Consider the following 20,363-nt stretch of genomic DNA (forward strand, 5'->3'; position numbering starts at 1 on the left):
CACATGTTCTAAAAAACAATCAACACAGTTATATGGAGCCAGAGAACATTCATCCGACCAATCGCGTGTCAGCATGTGGAACACGAACCAATAAGAACACAAGTTTGTATGTGTTTACTGAACCAATCAGGAGACAGGATGAGATCATTAGAATACACAGTGCTCAGTAGATCAGATGTCCTGTTGCATTCTGGGTAAGCCTTTACTCGTCTTTAAACTTGTGAACCCTGACTGCTGATTGGCTCGTGGCCTGGTGGCGGTACGATGACATCATCATCTTCAGTCTCTTCCTGACTGGACGCTGAAAGAGTTTGACTTCCTGTTTCTGTAGAATAGAAAACAAAACAGCTCATAAATCATTTGACAAGGTGAGGTTGAATTAAGACTAAAGTAAACAAAACCAGGGCTAAACTGAGTTTAGACGGGGTTTAACCAGAAACTAATTTCTATCAATAAATTCTGTATTTATATCCAGAATCGGGCAACGTAACACGGTTTTAGTATCAGAAGCATTCTGGTTTGCTTTGGTTCACGGTGTTTATAGGGCACAATGAGCATCCACTGGCTACCAGTTTACAGCTGCTTCAAAAATGGATTTAACGAGAAAAGCTACGACTAAAACAGGATAAACAACACATGATCAGAGTAAACGATCACAGGGATGAATAAGGGTTGGTCGAGGAGTAAGATGGTCCATCGGGGCCAAGTGAGCCACAAAGAATCAATAAACTAAAGCGTAGATGAAAAGGTGAAGGGTTTGGTTGGGGATCAGATAATGATTATTTAGGGCTAAAACTGGGTCAAAGTAGAGCTAAACTAAGGCACAAGGATTGGACTAAGTCTGGACTAAACAATAACGGGGTTAAAATGGGGATAAACCAGGTAAAACCCAGGTTACAGCTGGACAGGATTCTTTTATGTTGTGACAGTGGAACCACAAGAGACTAAACATCTGGTCCATATTGAACTAGTTGAAACTAATCCAGAGGGTTTTGTTGACCCCTCCTTGAATTACTGTGGAGGAGTGATTCAGGGAGGGATGGTCTCAGACGTTGTGATTGGTTCAATGAACTCAGAGAGAACCTTGTATGAGGGCCACTCCTGGATCTGGTCTGAGCGGACTTTGGGTTACAAACTGTAAAAAACACGTGGGATCATTAACTCGTAGAATTCTACCTCCAGAACATTTGGTAAGAACTCACATTGACAGCTTTCTGGACTGGCTGTCCTTCACCCCACAACCCCGGTCCATTGTTTTACTGCGCTGGTCCATGGTACTGATCCTATGGTCTCTATGGTCCAGGGTACTGGTCCTGTGGTCTCTCTGGTCAATGGTTCTATGGTCCAAGGTACTGGTTCTGTGGTCTCTCTGATCAATGGTAGTGGTTCTATGGTCCATTGTACCTGTTCTCTGCTCCATCATATTGTTCCTGTGGTCCATGTTACAGGTTCTGTGGTCCAGAGTACTGGTTCTATGATCTCTCTGATCTAGGCTGCTGGTCCTGTGGTCCAGGGTACTGGTTCTATGATCTCTCTGATCTAGGCTGCTGGTCCTGTGGTCCAGGGTACTGGCCCTCTCCAAGAGGCTGGTGGTGTTGCTGCGGATCAGGACTGGCATGGAGGAGGTGGACTGGGTCGCGGTAGAGAAATGGGCAGTCCTCAAGGGGTCATCTATAAAACACAAGTGATGTGTGAATAAAGATGTGTCCTCCTGAACCGTAGTGGTTCTACAGTCCTGAAAACCACTACCTGACTTTCGACAGAGCCTGTGTTAAATAAGGAGGTGGTACCTTTGCTCAGTGACATGGAGGACTTCCCGGGTCCAGACATGCTGCTCATCTCCTTCACTTTCCTGAAACACAGAGCCAGAAAACAAAACATTAAGAACACTTGAACCTTGTTTTCAACATCAGATCACAGATTGTCTTGATCTCAGCACGGCGTTTGATCCAGTGGACCGAGACATCTTGGTAGATCCAGAACAGGGTCGGCTCCGTCCTCGGTCCCCTTCTGTTTCTAAGTACATGATTCCCCCAAAAACACTCGTATGCTGACGACACACAGCTTTATCTCCTGAAACCAAACCTTTCTCATCAGTCTCATGAACGACCTTGAGGACAGAGTGTTGGAGAACTGGTCCTTCCTCGTTTTAAAACCCATTTTAAAAACCTTGAACCTTGACAAGCAGGTCAATGTCACGTTAAAGACTTCATACTATTGAGTGAACGACGACGGAAAGGTGATGAAAACTAAAATGTGATAATAATTACAGTTATACACCCTTGCACAACTTTTCTATATTAAAATACACTTGACACTTGTAATGTACTCTTATTTTGTTTGTTAGTTTACCACATAAATTGTCATATTTTCTCATTTTAAATGATGTCTTATACTGTTGAGTTTACTGTAACGCACCATTCACCGAGCAGAATTCCTTGTCTGTGTAACATACTTGGCAATAAACAGTTCTGGTTGTGGTTGTGGTTCTGCTACTGAACCCTGAGAGACTGAAACCTGAAGCTGGTGTTTCGAGTTTAAAGAGAAGGAAGGCTTGCAGGTCTTACAGAGGTCGGTCTGAGTTGGCAGGTTTGGACGTCGTCGGCTGACTGCTGAGAGATCGACTCCTCGACAGTTTAGCCTTCCTCATCTCTTTACCTGTAAGAAGAAGAATCATCATCTTCATCATCATCATCATCATCTTCATCATCATCATCATGGTTTGTATTGATGATGTTCTGAGATGAGCTACTACGTTTACTGTCAGGTACCGAACCTGTGAATACTGGAGTAATGTTGTGACTTGTGCAGAAACTGTTCCACTTTACCAAACTGCCAACACTTAAAGATGTTTTCAGCTACACAAAGTCGATTTCATGTTGTGTCACCTGCAGGACGTAATACTGTGTACTTCTACGACCTTTAAACTGATGTTTTTGTCCACTTCAACAGAAACAGGAAGTGAACTCATAGGAGTCTTTGTGTTTGTGTCACCTGATGAATGTGAGTCCAATATTCTCTCTTTTAGCTCTGTTTGGGTCTCCACCACCTCCTGAGGGAAATGTGTGTCTCTTTAGCTGCTAAATGCTCCACTATGTTCAGCAGCTGGCCTCTAACCGAGTCTGCTGTTTGCTGCTGAGCAGGTAGTGAACCGAGGCTTTTTACAGCTAATTCTCTGAAAACGACTCTAGAAAGTGTTGAGCGTGAAATTAGTGCAAATGTCCATCATAAACTAGGATTATTATTCTAGCAGTTCTTCAAAATAAAAGTGTGCAGCTACTTCCATGGTGTTATTGCTGTGGGGGGGATTCACGTTGTAGATATTGAGGGGGGGCGTGTCCCCTGCTTCCTCTTCAATGAGCCGGTAAGATAAACAATGAGCTGAAAGTCACTATGAAGCTCCTTAAAGACGAGATGAGCTGCTAATTCAGATGATCTTCCTTCTGAGGTTCATCATAACCAGAGAAACACAACATGTCGCACTGGTTTCACTTTGTCATTTCATTGATAGCAAAAATATTGATGATAGCTTTGAATGAATACTAATTCAACAAGAGTTAATTGATTGTGTTCAAAGCTCACCAGTGGAACATTTTCTCAGTGGCCACAAAAACCATTGCAGCTCGTCGTTGTTTTATTAATATTTAATATTAATATCTTTTCTTACCGGAGGACGACAAGGTGTTTCCAGACGAAGACACAGACATGGATTTGATGGCAGATAGACTGGTTTTACTGTCTCTTCCTGTCAAAAAAATACAGTTTACAAACTGGACTACAGAGCAGAAACGCACTATGATGAATTAACTCTGACCAGGAATACAAGTTGGCCAAAAAGATACACAACTTTTCCATTACATATATCCAGATACTCCAGATTGAAAATATACCAGCAGACACTGAATCATCTTAAAGTGAAATGAGAGTTTTGCTCACGTTTCCTCTCTGTATGTTTCTCAGAGTTCAGCTTTCCTTCACTCTGCTGGCGCTCCAGCTGCTCCTGACGACAAAGGAGACGTCATGAAAACAAAACAGGAAGTGATTCAGACTCAAGAGGAACTATCAGCTTCAGACTCACCATCTCCAGCAGCAGATTCTCTTCCTTCTCCTTCTTCTGGTCCAGTAAATCCCTCTCCTGCCTCTTGTGAAACTGCAAACACACAACATACTAGATGGAGATCGAGTTTAAAGTGAAACCAAACTCTCAGCTGTGATTTACAGATCAGTCCTTTATGAAAACAAGGTGCTTACAGGCTCTGCCAGGTCCAGTTTGTCCAGTTCCAGGACTGTCTGAAAAACAATAAGACCACATTTAACACATGTTATTATTTTACATTACATTACATTACAGTCATTTAGCAGATGCTTTTATCCAAAGCGACTTACAGTTTAGTATCTATCTATACACCGTAGGCACAGCTACGGGAGACATTTCTCACAGTCTTCTGATAGTGGGTCTGTACTGGTCTCAGTAGACTACATTAATAGACCTGCAGAAAGTGACAGGAGGTCTGTACTGGTCTCTGTTAGTCCAGATGTTACCTTGCGGATCGTGGCCACCACGTCCTTGTCTTTTTCTCTGCAGAGGAGTTTCTGGACGCAGAAGTCGAGCTGCTGCAGCAGCTGTTTGTCGGCCGGCAGACGGAGCGATGAACGCAATCTGGGCAACAACTGGCACAGCTTGTACCTGACAGACAGGTGAGCAGACAGACAGGTGAACAGACAGTCAGGTGAATAGACAGACAGGTGAGCAGACAGTCAGGTGAGCAGACAGTCAGGTGAGCAGACAGTCAGGTGAACAGACAGACAGGTGAGCAGACAGTCAGTTGAACAGACAGACAGGTGAACAGACAGACAGGTGTGCAGACAGACAGGTGAACAGACAGACAGGTGAACAGACAGACAGGTGAACAGACAGACAGGTGAGCAGACAGTCAGGTGAGCAGACAGACAGGTGAGCAGACAGTCAGGTGAGCAGACAGACAGGTGAGCAGACAGTCAGGTGAACAGACAGACAGGTGAGCAGACATTCAGTTGAACAGACAGACAGGTGAACAGACAGACAGGTGTGCAGACAGACAGGTGAACAGACAGACAGGTGAGCAGACAGGTTTGTCACATCTGATGCCAGAGAGACAGAGTCTACCTGTCTCACTGACAGACCTACCTGACGTTGGCCACGGGGTCGTGGACCAGCTCCAGCGCTGGAACCAGGAAGTATTTGTTAAAGTATTTTCTGGAGAAAATCTCAGAGGCCGTTTCACAAACATCGAGGAACCTCAAGCGGTTCCAGTAGCTCCGCCCCTGAGCCAGATCTGAAACAACAGGAGAACCATCAACAGATCTTAAGTCTTCTGACTGCAGCAACTTAGACAGGAAGTAGGAGGAAGGAGGTTTTGATGGATTTAAGTAAAGCCTTTCAAAGGGATGTCACAGGGAGGTCTACGAGGTCCCCTGTTCATACATGAGACCACCTGAAGGGCCACAGTACTCTGACCTACGAGGTCACCTGTTCATACATGAGACCACCTGAAGGACCACAGTACTCTGACCTACGAGGTCCCCTGTTCATACATGAGATCACCTGAAGGACCACAGTATTCTGACCTTGGATCAGTCGCTCCATCATCTCTTGACGCTGCTCGTGTTTGCGGTTGTAACGCAGAAATGTGCAGAACGTCCGAGCTGCCTCTCTCTGAACCGGCAACACCTTCTGCAACAGCAACAAGCGTAGGGGGAGGGTTACCTGTCTGTTCACCTGGTTCACCTGTATTGAGTCGTGTGTCGTAGTTGCTGACATTAGTGGTGAGGATGGTGAAGATGCGGGGGGAGAAGTTCTGGTGCAGCACTTCTCCAGGCAGAAGTCGGGCCAGACAGCTGTAACGCTGCAGCAGCTTCTCATGCAGCCGCCAACGCAGAGAACATCCGACCTTCTGCTCCACCGACAGCAGAGCCGACAGCAGCTCCGGGAACTGATGAGGAACCACAGGAACCGCAAGGGAACGTAGAAGAATCAGAGGACATGAGAGAACCGAGGTGAGAGAGGCAACAGGAAAAAGAAACACACAGATATTAATCCTGATTTCAGTGTTGGAGGCTGGTTTCCCCACCTTGTTGTCCAGCACCAGGTTCTCTCCTCTGGTCAGAACCGCCTCCAGAGTTTCCTCCAGGTGATTCATGAGAGCGTCCAACACCTGAAATAACAACAGTCAAAGCTCTGAGAAACAACATTAGAAATAAAAAGCTACACACACGGTCTGTTCAACGTTTTGTGCATTGAAAGGTTTGGATCTATGCGTCTATTCCTACAAGTATGAGCTGCAAACTGGGCACATCAATAAAAAATGTCAAAATACAAAATAGAACAAAATAAACAAATACAAAATAAATAACTAAAGAAGAACCTACAAATCATTCCAAAAACCAGAAAACTACCACAACATTCCCGTTGCGTCCTGACTGACCTCCAGAGCTTCATCCTGCAGCAGAGCCAGCAGCTCTTTGTGGACCAGCTGGACGTTTGAACCCAGCAGCTTCACCACCTGACAGGAAGGGGCGGAGTCAAACATGTGACATCAGAGAAGACGGCTTTAAGACTTACAAACTATGAACTTACATAAAGAGCTGTTGTTTTATTCTGCCAGTCGGCAAATTTACAGTCAAAAAACTTTAAAATTCAACAATTGACTTCTGTGTTTTTTAATATTACTCCTTATATATTTATATTATACCTCAACAGCTGCTTCAGGGTCCTGATCCCCTTCCTGCTAAGAGGATGAAACCTTCAGGTTCCTTCCTTAAACCACGCTCCCTTAGACTTCATTGACCCCATTTTCAATCAAAGACTCAGAGAACAGACCCATAACCAGGATACTGGTTGTTCATGTGGTCTCTGTTATCTCACCTGGTGGAAACTGGCTGCAGCACTTCGTCGAACGCTGACTTGTGGGTCACAGCAAAGACCGGAGAAAGACGGGTAGAGCTCTGACAGGAAGTGAGTCGAGTCAGCAAACACCACCATGGCCTGGAGAGGGAGAGCAAACAGGAAGTGACACCAGTTGTCTGGTGGAGTGAACGTTGAACTGAAACCTGAATCTCTGTTGCTGATTGTACCGGCAGGTTGTAGCAACAGTTGCAACGGATCAGTGTTGACTCATTGCAGTCAGTCTGGTTTCCTTCAGTCTGCAACCCAGCGACACACAGAACCTTAAACCTCTGCAGCAACCGGCCCTTCTCCTCGTCTGACAGGGAGCCTGCAACGCAACCAGCAATCATCAGTGACACAGCAACGCAACCAGACTCATCAGAGACACAGCAACGCAACCAGCACTCATCAGAGACACAGGAACTCAACCAGCACTCATCAGAGACACAGCAACTCAACCAGCACTCATCAGAGACACAGGAACTCAACCAGCACTCATCAGAGACACAGCAACTCAACCAGCAACCATCAGAGACACAGCAACTCAACCACTCATCAGAGACACAGGAACTCAACCAGCACTCATCAGAGACACAGGAACTCAACCAGCACTCATCAGAGACACAGCAACTCAACCACTCATCAGAGACACAGCAACTCAACCAGCACTCATCAGAGACACAGCAACTCAACCAGCACTCATCAGAGACACAGGAACTCAACCAGCACTCATCAGAGACACAGGAACTCAACCACCAACCATCAGAGACACAGCAACTCAACCACTCATCAGAGACACAGCAACTCAACCAGCACTCATCAGAGACACAGCAACTCAACCACTCATCAGAGACACAGCAACTCAACCAGCACTCATCAGAGACACAGCAACTCAACCAGCACTCATCAGAGACACAGGAACTCAACCAGCACTCATCAGAGACACAGGAACTCAACCACCAACCATCAGAGACACAGCAACTCAACCACTCATCAGAGACACAGCAACTCAACCAGCACTCATCAGAGACACAGCAACTCAACCAGCACTCATCAGAGACACAGCAACTCAACCACTCATCAGAGACACAGCAACTCAACCAGCACTCATCAGAGACACAGCAACTCAACCAGCACTCATCAGAGACACAGGAACTCAACCACCAACCATCAGAGACACAGCAACTCAACCACTCATCAGAGACACAGCAACTCAACCAGCACTCATCAGAGACACAGCAACTCAACCAGCACTCATCAGAGACACAGCAACTCAACCAGCACTCATCAGAGACACAGCAACTCAACCAGCACTCATCAGAGACACAGGAACTCACAGCAACGCTCTCCACACCTGGACCAGAACTCACAGTCACGGTCCTGGTCCTCCTTTAAGAGAAGCTCATGCAAACTCCACACAGGAGATCCCAAGATGGCCGGCGGGTCCAACCCAGAAACCTCTTGCTAACCGCTGCCACCCCTGCGCCGTCTTGATGTGAACTCACTCTGCTTTGGTTTCAGTAGAATGTGACTCTACTGTTTCCACTGTGTGACATCAGAGTCTCACCTGCCAGTCCGCTGCAGACTTTCCCAAACTGGAACGACAAAGACGCCACGACGGCTTCGTCCGCCTGCGATGCCTCGCACACGGACATCACCATGGGAACCACGACATGCAGTCTGTCATCTGAGAGAGGAAGACGTGTTTAGAGAATGTGACTTTATGTAGATATTAAAGCTCACAGTCTGACTCACCACCGTCCATCATCTCCATCAGGTTGATGATGGTGTCGAAGGCGGCGAGGCGGACGCTGCTCTCCTCGTCTCTGGCGAGCTCCACCAGTTCAGGAAGCAGCTCGGTCCTGGTGTCGTCCACCCTGAAGGAGAAACACTGTGACATCACAGCAGGATGTTTGTTTATGTTTGTTTCATTCAGTGTTTGTGAAGTTTACCCCGACGCTCTGGAGATGTTCTCCAGCTGACGGCACATACAGGCCCGGACCTCCAACTCCACATCCTGACACAGAGACCGGACCAGAGGCAGCAGGTCCTTCTTCACTCTGATACACAGGAACACACCTGTTAGTGGGGGACCAGGTCTAAAGACACACCTGTTAGTGGGGGGCCAGGTCTAAAGACAGACCTGTTAGTGGGGGACCAGGTCTAAAGACACACCTGTTAGTGGGGGACCAGGTCTAAAGACACACCTGGTAGTAGGGGACCAGGTCTAAAGACACACCTGTTAGTGGGGGACCAGGTCTAAAGACACACCTGGTAGTAGGGGACCAGGTCTAAAGACACACCTGTTAGTAGGAGACCAGGTCTAAAGACACACCTGTTAGTCTGGGACCAGGTCTAAAGACACACCTGTTAGTAGGAGACCAGGTCTAAGGACACACCTGTTAGTGGGGGACCAGGTCTAAAGACACACCTGTTAGTAGGAGACCAGGTCTAAAGACAGACCCGTTAGTGGGGGACCAGGTCTAAAGACACACCTGGTAGTAGGGGACCAGGTCTAAAGACACACCTGTTAGTGGGGGACCAGGTCTAAAGACACACCTGTTAGTAGGAGACCAGGTCTAACGACACACCTGTTTATAGTGTGTTTGTAGTGTTACAATATACAGTGTGTGTGTAGTAGTACAGTATAAAGTGTGTGTATACAGTGTGTGTGTGTGTGTAGTATTACAGTATATAGTGAGTGTAGTACCACAGTACACAGTGTGTAGTGCTACAGTAGTACTGCAGCTCACATGTGAGGGTCGAACTTGCAGGCGACTTTCCCTAAAATTCGACAGCTAGCCAGACGAGCCTGAAGAGAGTGAGACAGCTGAGACTGATAAAGGAGAGGGTTCAGCACCTGCAGAGAAAAAGACAGACAGGTACAAAGAGAGAGACAGCTGGGGTTTATACACTAGAAGCCCTGAACAGGTAGACAAGGACAGATAGAGACAGCGAAAGAGAGACAGCGAGACAGCGAGTTACAGTGCCTTCCACACATGGAGAGACAGACAGGTACAGAAAGAAATGGACAGAGAAGAATAGTAAACAGAGTGAAGAAGGTCCAGGATATGGAAAACAATGCAATTAGACAGGTTAATTGGAAAAGCTGGAGAGACAGGTAGAGAGAAGTAGAGACAGGTAAGAGACAGAAAGACAGTTAGAGAGGTGAGCTGGGTATTTCATGTCCCAAATCTAGTTGCCTGCCTTGAGTGATGTTATAATGTAGTACTTTTAACTATACTAATACTGATTAATAATTCTGGTGAAAGGTATTAATCAATAACCTTGATCACTCTACCTCCTGTTTGATGGTCTCTTTGGGTAGAGCGTTGATGGCCGACAGCAGGGTCTCCAACCAGGCGTTGCTCACCACTGTCAAATAAACACGGCAACGTCAACATTAATGTCAACATGTAGGTTTAAATATTAGCTTCATATTAATGTCAACAACAACGTAAGCATCAACGTCAAGATCAATGTCAATATTAACATTAATTATTTACTTTTATCAATGTAAATGTATCAGGATGTAACAAATTCAATGTAATCTACTGTGATTTCATGTGCTTCGGGATTTTACAATCGTGTGTTTATGTAAAATGAAGTGAAAATACACAGAATACACTGTTCATTGTATGTTACCTGTGTGTCTGTGGTTCATTGTATGTTACCTGTGTGTCTGTGGTTCATTGTATGTTACCTGTGTGTCTGTGGTTCAGGTTATGTTACCTGTGTGTCTGTGGTTCATTGTATGTTACCTGTGTGTCTGTGGTTCCTTATATGTTACCTGTGTGTCTGTGGTTCATTGTATGTTACCTGTGTGTCTGTGGTTCATTGTATGTTACCTGTGTGTCTGTGGTTCCTTGTATGTTACCTGTGTGTCTGTGGTTCCTTGTATGTTACCTGTGTGTCTGTGGTTCAGGTTATGTTACCTGTGTGTCTGTGGCTCATTGTATGTTACCTGTGTGTCTGTGGTTCCTTATATGTTACCTGTGTGTCTGTGGTTCATTGTATGTTACCTGTGTGTCTGTGGTTCATTGTATGTTACCTGTGTGTCTGTGGTTCCTTGTATGTTACCTGTGTGTCTGTGGTTCCTTGTATGTTACCTGTGTGTCTGTGGTTCATTGTATGTTACCTGTGTGTCTGTGGTTCATGTACATGTTACCTGTGTGTCTGTGGTTCATTGTATGTTAACTGTGTGTCTGTGGTTCATGTACATGTTACCTGTGTCTCGGTGGTTCAGGTGCAGCAGGACGGTCTTCAGGATGGAGAAAGTGTGAGTGTGGATCAGGATGATGTCGTCCTGCAGGATGGTTAAGAACGACGCCGCCGCTGCCAGCTGGATCTCTGCTCCAGCTCCATTCAAGACCTCCTGAGTCAGACAGACAGGTTACCTGAATGACACACCCGTCATTTCCCAAATTGACTGTCCACTTGCTGCCCACCTGTAGTACCGACAGCACTGATATAATTCGGACAAATTTTACTGTGTACATACCCGGACCTTTGGTACGACCCGACGGAATGTCTCAGCTGGATTCTGACGGACGAGGCACGGCAGGTTACTGATGACGCTCGCTCTCTGCACCTCCTGACCCACACTGATAACAGAGGAAATATACATCTCAAGTGACTATTTATGGATTAAACAACCAAGGACCTAAAATTGAACCCTGAGGGACTCCACATCTGACATCAGGTATTTCAAGACTTGGAATCTAGATCAGAATAATGCTGAAAATAAAATCTCCCTTTTCTCAGTCAAGGATCAAAATCATCTCCCAGTATTTCTAAATATTGGCAGGTTGGATCACGAAAACAAAAAACATGGACGATGCAAATGCTTTCGTGTCCACATGTAAGTATACTTTCCTCTTATATGTAGCGTTTATAAGACTAAGGATGGAAACCCAACATTTCATAATAGCCAACTACTTGAATCTTCATCGACTTAAAACAAATGTGTAGCGGTCGCTAACTAAGCTTAGGTCATGCTTAAAGGGGCTAACTTGGCTGTGTTGATCTTTATGCTAATGTTGGGTTTTTTTCAGCTCTTACCTGAACAGATATTCAGCTCTTACCTGAACAGATATTCAGCTCTTACCTGAACAGGTAATCAGCTCTTACCTGAACAGGTATTCAGCTCTTACCTGAACAAGTATTCAGCTCTTACCTGAACAGATATTCAGCTCTTACCTGAGCAGGTATTCAGCTCTTACCTGAACAGGTATTCAGCTCTTATCTGAACAGGTATTCAGCTCTTACCTGAGCAGGTATTCAGCTCTTACCTGAACAAGTATTCAGCTCTTACCTGAGCAGGTATTCAGCTCTTATCTGAACAGATATTCAGCTCTTACCTGAGCAGGTATTCAGCTCTTACCTGAGCAATTATTCAGCTCTTACCTGAACAGGTATTCAGCTCTTACCTGAACAAGTATTCAGCTCTTACCTGAACAGGTATTCAGCTCTTACCTGAGCAGGTAGACGGCTCTCTCAATGTCGTTCAGGTCTTCATCCACAGTCAGCTGATCAATCTCCTCTGCGGTCTGAAACAACAAACACATTTTGATAATTAAACCCACAGATTGTAACAGTTTTTAAATTCATAATCTTAATATAATATAATATGATATGATATGAATCATATCAGCTCATTGTCTCATTGTTAACATGATTTAACAATGAGACCAAATTAATCAAAAATACCTTCCAGAGAAAGTCAGTGAGGTTAACCCTTTAATGAGGGTCATCTGTTACATAATATACTCTGTGTGTGTGTCTGTGTGTGTATAAATATATATAAATATATATATATATATATATATATAGAGAGAGAGAGAGAGAGAGAGAGATCAGACATCTACATTGAAAATAAATGTGTCTGTGTGTGTGTGAGCAGGAAGAAATGGGGTTGTGTGACTGCGTCGTCCTGACGTCGGGTTTCCGCCCATAAGAAGACTCACAGACCCCGCCCCCTAACGTCATCATCAACATTAAGCCCCACCCCTTCTCCCACATAGTTCTCAGTGAGAGAAGAAGAAGAAAACGAATCAGCTCTTGGCCCCGCCCACTTCAGCTTGAGGTTTATTAATAATAATTATTAATAATAATTATTAAACAGTTGAAACATAAATGATGATTCTTCACATAAGTAAATATGTTTTATAATCATTAATATCATCTGATATCAGTGATTAATTGTTCACTATTAATTTAATATTAATAAACAGTAAATAACTTTTGGTTTGTCAGGTTTACATTTATCAGATATAATCAGTGTATAAAGATATAATAACTGTGTTTATGATTTATTATCATCAGTGTTGTTTATTCAGTTAATTGATGATAATGAAGTAAAACAGTTATAATCATAAAAGATATAACAAATACTGAACGTTCATTTATTATAGAACCATTTATGAGCATGAACTGATTATTGAGGATGAATGATGTTAATATGTTAATATGTCTATATGTTAATGTATGAATATGCTAATATTCTAATATGTTAATATGTTTATATGTTGTATACAATATATATAGTCGGGGGTCCCTGCTCCATCTCTCTATCAGTTCGGGGGTCCTTGGCCTGAAAAACGTTGAAGACCCCTGATCTAAAATGTTAATATGCTAATATGTGAAAGATATCAGTTTTTTATATCTGTATATGCTAATGTATCAATATGTTAATATGTTTATATGTTAATGTATTGATATGTTAATACGTTAATATGTTAATATGTGAACGATATTAAAAACAATAAATGTAAATTCTAGATTATAAATGATAGATTTGGTGTGACTCATTGATTATTAATATCGATGGATTTGACAGTGACAGAAGAACGGGAGACCAGCTGTCTGTCTGTCTGTCTGAAGTGAGACAGACGGTCAGACAGACAGACAGAAACTGCGTCATGCTGCGCAGATAGCGGGTCTCCCCTCTGCTCATCTTCCTCCCACTGACTCACACATGTCACATTCTCATCTTCATCTTCATCACTACACATTCACATGAGTGGTGATGACGAAGAGAAGCAACGTCATGTTATTCATGTTCATCATGTTTATTATTATTATTATTATTATCATCATAAAGAGGTTACAGACCTTGAGACTCCTGCGGATCGGCCTCTCGATGAAGGCCAGCTCCTGCAGCTCCTCCAGCGGTCCGTACAGCAGGCTGGACTGGTTCACCGTCATCCTGCTGCTGGAGAACATCTGGTCACTGGAAGGCTCCCAGTACCACACTGGGTGTTAGTGGGAGATGTGAGAGACAAGCATCCCTGAGAGGAGGAGAGAGAGGCAGGGGGCTGTTTCCAAGGAGATCCCCGCTCTGTGTCCGTCACGCCAGACTCCGTTCACAATTCTGATGATTGAAGAAATCTTCGCTCTTCTGTGAACGTAGCGACCGGTCAGAGATTCAAAGTGAACACTTCACAGATCACCGCGGTCCATTCTTCTATTCGGAGCATATTAAGTCCTCCGGGCTGCGATTAGTTCAGTCAAATCTCCACTTTCCTGAGGAGCATCTGTTGAATAGAATACCCAGGTTGGTTTCAGTGAGACCACCAGGTGATCCGATCCCGACCCAGATCCTCTCTCTGTCTCTCTCCGACACAACAACCTTGAAGCAGATTGTGCATAAGAAACAAACCTTCGTAGTTACCGGAGGATCTGTTCCTCTCAGGCCGTTAAAACACTCCAGTCACACCGGACTCGGTCCTAAAGTCTCGTTACTGAACGTTTTCACTGTTTAACGGGACTAAGAATGTAACAATCCGTGAACATCACACATGTAACGGAGACAGTGGATGTGTTTCTCTCTTCGGCGGACATCCAGCACCCCTACAAAGGCTCGTTCAGGTCCAGTCCGGACCCGGTTCTATGGTTCCGTGCTGTCCGTTAGGAGCGTCACGCCGGACTGCGCTACATCTGTTGCGCTTTAACGCGTCTGTGTCGGTTAAAGCTCGCAGTGCGGAAACCCTGAAACATCGCCGACTCATGTCGGCCCACGCTGAGTGAACCAGCAGCCTTTATCACTGACAAACACGGAGGACGTTACACCCGTTACACACGTTACACACGTTACCGGATCAACGTAAAGCTCATCGATCCGGACTTCAGACCCTCTTTCACGGTCTCTAAGCTACTGCAGGTCCGGTTCGATCTGTGATCGGTAGAATAGTCAGAAATATGAATGAAGATTTGTGAAGCTGACTGGGGATAAAGTCTGGATGACCAGAACCGGGCTGAACCCGGACCAGAACCGGACTAACCCGGGATAACGCCCTGCAGTGCAGCAGCTGAACCGGTTTCCATGGTGACGGCTGGTTGTAGGAGACCAAACTCATTCACAGTTTTAGGATCAGAGAGTTCATGATCCAAATGTTCAAGAACTTTACTTCAGGACCGTGTTTTTATTTGATTTAGTTCTAAATATTTTCCCTCTTTATTCCACAGTCATACTGTTGTATGCTGCCGTTATCTTCTGGCTGTCACTTATTGTTCTGTTGATCAGCTCATGAAGTATAAATAATAATAATAACTAGAAAATGCATTTCCTGCTGAAAATGCGTTGGAATGCTGAAAGCTGAAATTAATTGTAAAAAAATTGCTGAAAATTAAGAAATGGGAGACTACCCGTCTGGAAAATGTTGGAGCCTGAAAGCATTTAAACTGCACTGCTGAAAACCCTTGTAGTTGAAATGTCTAACTATGGTGTCTGTAGCTGAAGGTATGAGAAGAAGAAGGCTTTGAAAGTTGAAGAAGTTTAACAGGATTTGAAGATTTTCTCCATAGAGATCCCTTTCAAAAGAAATTGCAAAAAGCTTAATAATTTAAAAAGTTGAAAGATTACAAATATGAAGTCATTTCACCCTCTCCTGAAAGAGCTGAACATGTTGATATTCGAACGGTTTCTGTAGCTTAAAAAAATTTCAGCGGTAGTGATATTTGTTGTAGTAGTAGTTGAAGTTGTAGTAGAAGTATTATTAGCAGTAGAAGTATTAGTAGCATTAGAATAAGTACGAGTTGTAGCACTAGTGATATTTGTAGTAGCAGTAGTAGTAGAAGTTGTAGTTGTAGTAGAAGTATTAGCAGAAGTATTAGTAATTAGAAGAAGAAGTAGTAGAAGTAGTAGTATCAGTAATAGCAAAGTCAGTTTTTGAAGTAGCAGTAATAGCAGTAGTACTAGTAGCAGTCATACTAATAGCTGTATTAGTACTGGTAGTAGCAGCAATAGCAGTAGTAGTAGCAGTTGTAGTATAAGTAATAGTAGTAGTGGTAGTAATAGCAGTAGTGGTAGTAATAATATTGATGGTAGCAGTAATAGCAGTAGCAGTAGAAGTAATATTAGCAACAGCAAAAGTTGCAGTAGTAGTAGTAGTAGTAATACTAGAAATATTAGCAGCAGCAGTAGTAGTTGTCGCAGTATTAGTAAGAGCATTCATTATTTCAACAAAAAAGCCTAATTTTGAGCTTAACGTTTAAATACAGTTTATCAATGAGGCTTTTATTTTGAAAGGGTGGGACTGGGTGGGGGAGAGAGGAGGAGGAGACATACTCTTAATGTTTGACACACATAAACAGGTTATTGAATGACAGGCTTCATCACAAGCATTTCAGTTAGAATTCAGTCTTTGGGGCTTTTATTTTGAAATGGGGTGTGTGTGGGGGGGGGAGTCCTCTTAAAATCTCTAAGACCTGAATGACTATGTGTGTGAGAGAGAGAGAGAGAGAGAGAGAGAGAGAGAGAGAGAGAGAGACTGATCTGGCAATCTTTCTCATTTGGAGATTGTCCTATGTTTTATCTTTTACAGCTTACATGACTATTGTCCTGCTCTGCCATGTCTTTCCTTGTCTCTCCCTCTTGTGTCGCGGTGTGTGTAAATGTCACTCGAATCAGGAAACTTATCAGAATACCCATATTTGATTGGCTGAGCTGCATCACCTATATCTCTAAATCATGTGTGTGCGCTTTTATTTTAAAATGGGGGGGGGGGGGGGGGGGGTGCTCTAAAAGTCTCCAAGACCTAAATGACTGTATGAGAGAGAGACACACACACACAGAGTGACAGAGAGACAGAGACAGACAGACAGACAGACAGACAGATAGAGGGAGAGGAGTGTGTGTGTGTGTGTCTCAGTGCCTCTGTGTGTTTATCAACATCACTAATGAGCTCATATAAACACCTGTGTGCTTGGGTGCATGTTGGTGATTGGAGCACCTGTGTTAGAGGCTAATTAAGAGAGAGAGTAACCAGTGATTTCCAACAAAACTACCTGTCAAACATATGCCCTTTATACCAAAACCATGAGACTAATCAACAAAATATGGATACCATGAGAGAGATAAGACTCTGCCAATCGCGGAGATGTGTTTTTTATGTTTGTGGTGTTAAAAATGTGAGCTCCAGCGCAATATACAAAACTGGTACCGTCTGCTTTCTTTGAGAAATGAGTGGTGAGATTTAACATGGAGTCTAATGGAGCAGTTGATTGGAGTTCATGTCGCTCTACTGCTCCTTGAGCCAAATGTGTAAATCTGTGGGATTCCATAGAGATTTGTCTACAACAAGGACAAGATTAGCTAATTCTCCATCAAAAATGATACATGAAGAGTGAAGATTGTGGACACAGTGGCAAAATACAAATCTTTTTTTCACAAGATTCTGAAGCTGCTCTTCACTCTAGCGGTGACATCACGCACTCTAAGCTGCACAATACACACCCATTATAAAGTCAGAAAAGGACTGAAAAAATCATAAAAGTTAAATTGCTGCAGTTCAAAAAGTTTAAAAGATATCAAAAAGCTGAATTATGCGGCAATAGTTCAGGGTTTTCTGAACATTTTAAAGTTGAAATGGTGTCTGTAGCTGAAAGTATGAGGAAGTAGAAGGATTTGAAAGTTCAAGAGGATTTGAACATTTTCTCCATAGAAACCCATTCAAAAAAACAGCATTCCAACAATAATACATCCCACTGAGCATTTCAGAGTTTTCTCTGTTTGAAGACGTTGGTTAAACATTTAGACCCTCTTTCAAGATGTCTTATGTAGAACTGCTCCCATAGACCACATTGCATATAGTCATAAAGTCTTCATGTAGACCACATTTCATATAGTCATAAAGTCTTCATGTAGACCACATTTCATATAGTCATAAAGTCTTCATATAGACCACATTTCATATAGTCATAAAGTCTTCATGTAGACCACATTTCATATAGTCATAAAGTCTTCATGTAGACCACATTTCATATAGTCATAAAGTCTTCATGTGGACCACATTTCATATAGTCATAAAGTCTTCATATAGACCACATTTCATATAGTCATAAAGTCTTCATGTAGACCACATTTCATATAGTCATAAAGTCTTCATGTAGACCACATTTCATATAGTCATAAAGTCTTCATGTGGACCACATTTCATATAGTCATAAAGTCTTCATATAGACCACATTTCATATAGTCATAAAGTCTTCATGTAGACCACATTTCATATAGTCATAAAGTCTTCATGTAGACCACATTTCATATAGTCATAAAGTCTTCATGTAGACCACATTTCATATAGTCATAAAGTCTTCATATAGACCACATTTCATTTGGTCACTTTGTAGAAATACTTTCACAATATCAAACGTTGTCTCTCTTTAGTGACAAACTACAGAGCTTTAAAGAGAAAAAGTGGAGAACCACAGGGAGAACCCTGAGGTTCCTCACAGAGACTGTGACAGTTTGAGATGATCTGAGAATGTCCCAGCCTCATTCCCTCTCTCCAGAGGATGAACCCTTTTTATTAAATTACTCTCTAGCGCCCCCTCAGGACGATTTCTACAGGTGTAGCTTCACTCAAACAGGAAAAGAGAGGAATAAACCACCACATCATCTTCTTTCTTTCATATTTAACAAAAGTAGTTACATTTTCTCTCAAAGTTTATCAGACATTCTTTTGATAAACAGAAACTTTTTTTAACAACTTTGAAACTTTGCAGCTGGAATGTAGTTTTAAACTAAACTACCTTTGTTTAAGTTAATACTTTAGAGGCGGTGCTATCGCTACACTTCATTACTTTCATTGTGCATACTTAAATTTTTTTCAAACCACCAGTCATATTCCTTCACTCTCATAGTGTTAATAATCCGTACAGTGACTAATAAATGAAATAAATAATACAATTAAATAATACTAACGCAGTATTTATCGATTGATCTGCACCTGTCATGGTCTTGGGTTTTGTTTAGTTTATTTTTTATTTTTAAATTGAAGTTCCCTGCCTCTTTTGTCCTGTGTTCTCTTCACTTCCTGCCTTTGTATGTTTTCCCTCCTGTGTGATTGTCTGGCCCTGATTGATCCCACCTGTGTCTCCTCGACCTGCAGCTCACCTGTGTACGTAAATCCTGTGTGTCTCAGTGTGGGTTCGTCTGCTGTGATTATGATGATATGTTCCTTGTGTTAATCCTGCTCAGCTCAGCTCTCCTGTGTTTTCCAGTTTTCCCCCGTGATTGTTTTTTTTGAGATCCTGATCCTGTTTTGCTCGTTCCTTGTTTTTCTTGTTACACGTTTTTGGACCTTCTTGCTTGGCAAATTTTGTTTTGGACTTTTTTAGTTTAATGATTAAATCTCTTCATAAATCCTTCTGCTCCTGTCTCTCTGTGTTTGGCTTTATCCTCTAACTGTATACGACCAGTTTATCCCTCAACCCTCTGAACTATGTGTGTGGTTTTATGAACTTTTTTCAAGATCTGGAGATCTTCACATTTCAGAGAATAATTGTCTTTTTTAAATCATTATTGAGGAATGGCTTAAAAAGGATTAACAAAATATTAGCTGATCCGTCGATCAACAAATCGTATAATCAGATGTTTCTGATATTGTCCATCTTTTTATTTTTTCATTCATATTTTGGACTTTAATGTTTGGAGATTAATTCTCATTTTAGAATTATTAGATTGAGATTATTATAATTATTATAGAGGTAATTCAGTAAAAATTTAGATTCCGCTCAGCTGACCAACAGTTCTATGTGAGAATAACTTCATCAGGTCCTAGACACACTTAACTGTCTTTGACCTTCGGCCAGCAGAGCGTCGGTGTCAGCTGCTGGCAGCATGTGAAGACATGAAACCAGCAGACCCTTAAAGTCCAACACAGACCTGCTGCTGCAGAAGAGACCAGAGAGGAGCACTGGAGCGTTTCACAGTAAGACGCTTTGTGTTTCATCACCTGTTCGTTGTCCTGCTTCTCAGAAATAAAGCTGCTTACTCACATATGTGTCTACTGAAAACTTTAAACATGAACTCTTCACACTGTCAATCTTTTGTATGTTGTTTACTTCTGCAATGTTGTACTGTTACTTATTACTGATGTAATATTGTATTATCATTGTGTCTTTGTTGTGTTGAGTTATGTATTCCAATGTTATGATG

The 20,363-nt window shown here is 42.8% G+C and overlaps 1 protein-coding gene across 1 annotated transcript; it reads right to left on the reverse strand.

The window, feature by feature from the left end:
* Positions 1-59: 59 nt before the first annotated feature.
* ppp4r4 (protein phosphatase 4, regulatory subunit 4) lies at positions 60-14,149 on the reverse strand. Its single transcript, XM_076112171.1, has 25 exons — positions 14,039-14,149; positions 12,401-12,474; positions 11,427-11,529; positions 11,153-11,300; positions 10,227-10,300; positions 9,679-9,785; positions 8,878-8,985; positions 8,681-8,802; positions 8,493-8,612; positions 7,114-7,253; positions 6,905-7,024; positions 6,465-6,542; positions 6,111-6,194; positions 5,799-5,972; positions 5,608-5,713; positions 5,168-5,315; positions 4,543-4,687; positions 4,252-4,290; positions 4,079-4,150; positions 3,937-4,000; positions 3,668-3,745; positions 2,568-2,658; positions 1,791-1,852; positions 1,203-1,671; positions 60-325 (listed from the first exon to the last, which is right to left on the reverse strand). Exons 1-25 carry the CDS (start codon positions 14,147-14,149, stop codon positions 280-282), a joined length of 2,883 nt encoding a protein of 960 aa, XP_075968286.1. The 3' UTR covers positions 60-279.
* Between the last annotated feature and the right edge of the window lie 6,214 nt (positions 14,150-20,363).

This window comes from Anarhichas minor, unplaced genomic scaffold (genome assembly GCF_050575085.1).
Source record: "Anarhichas minor isolate MPS153535 unplaced genomic scaffold, ASM5057508v1 ptg000047l, whole genome shotgun sequence".
NCBI classification, from domain to species: domain Eukaryota; kingdom Metazoa; phylum Chordata; class Actinopteri; order Perciformes; family Anarhichadidae; genus Anarhichas; species Anarhichas minor.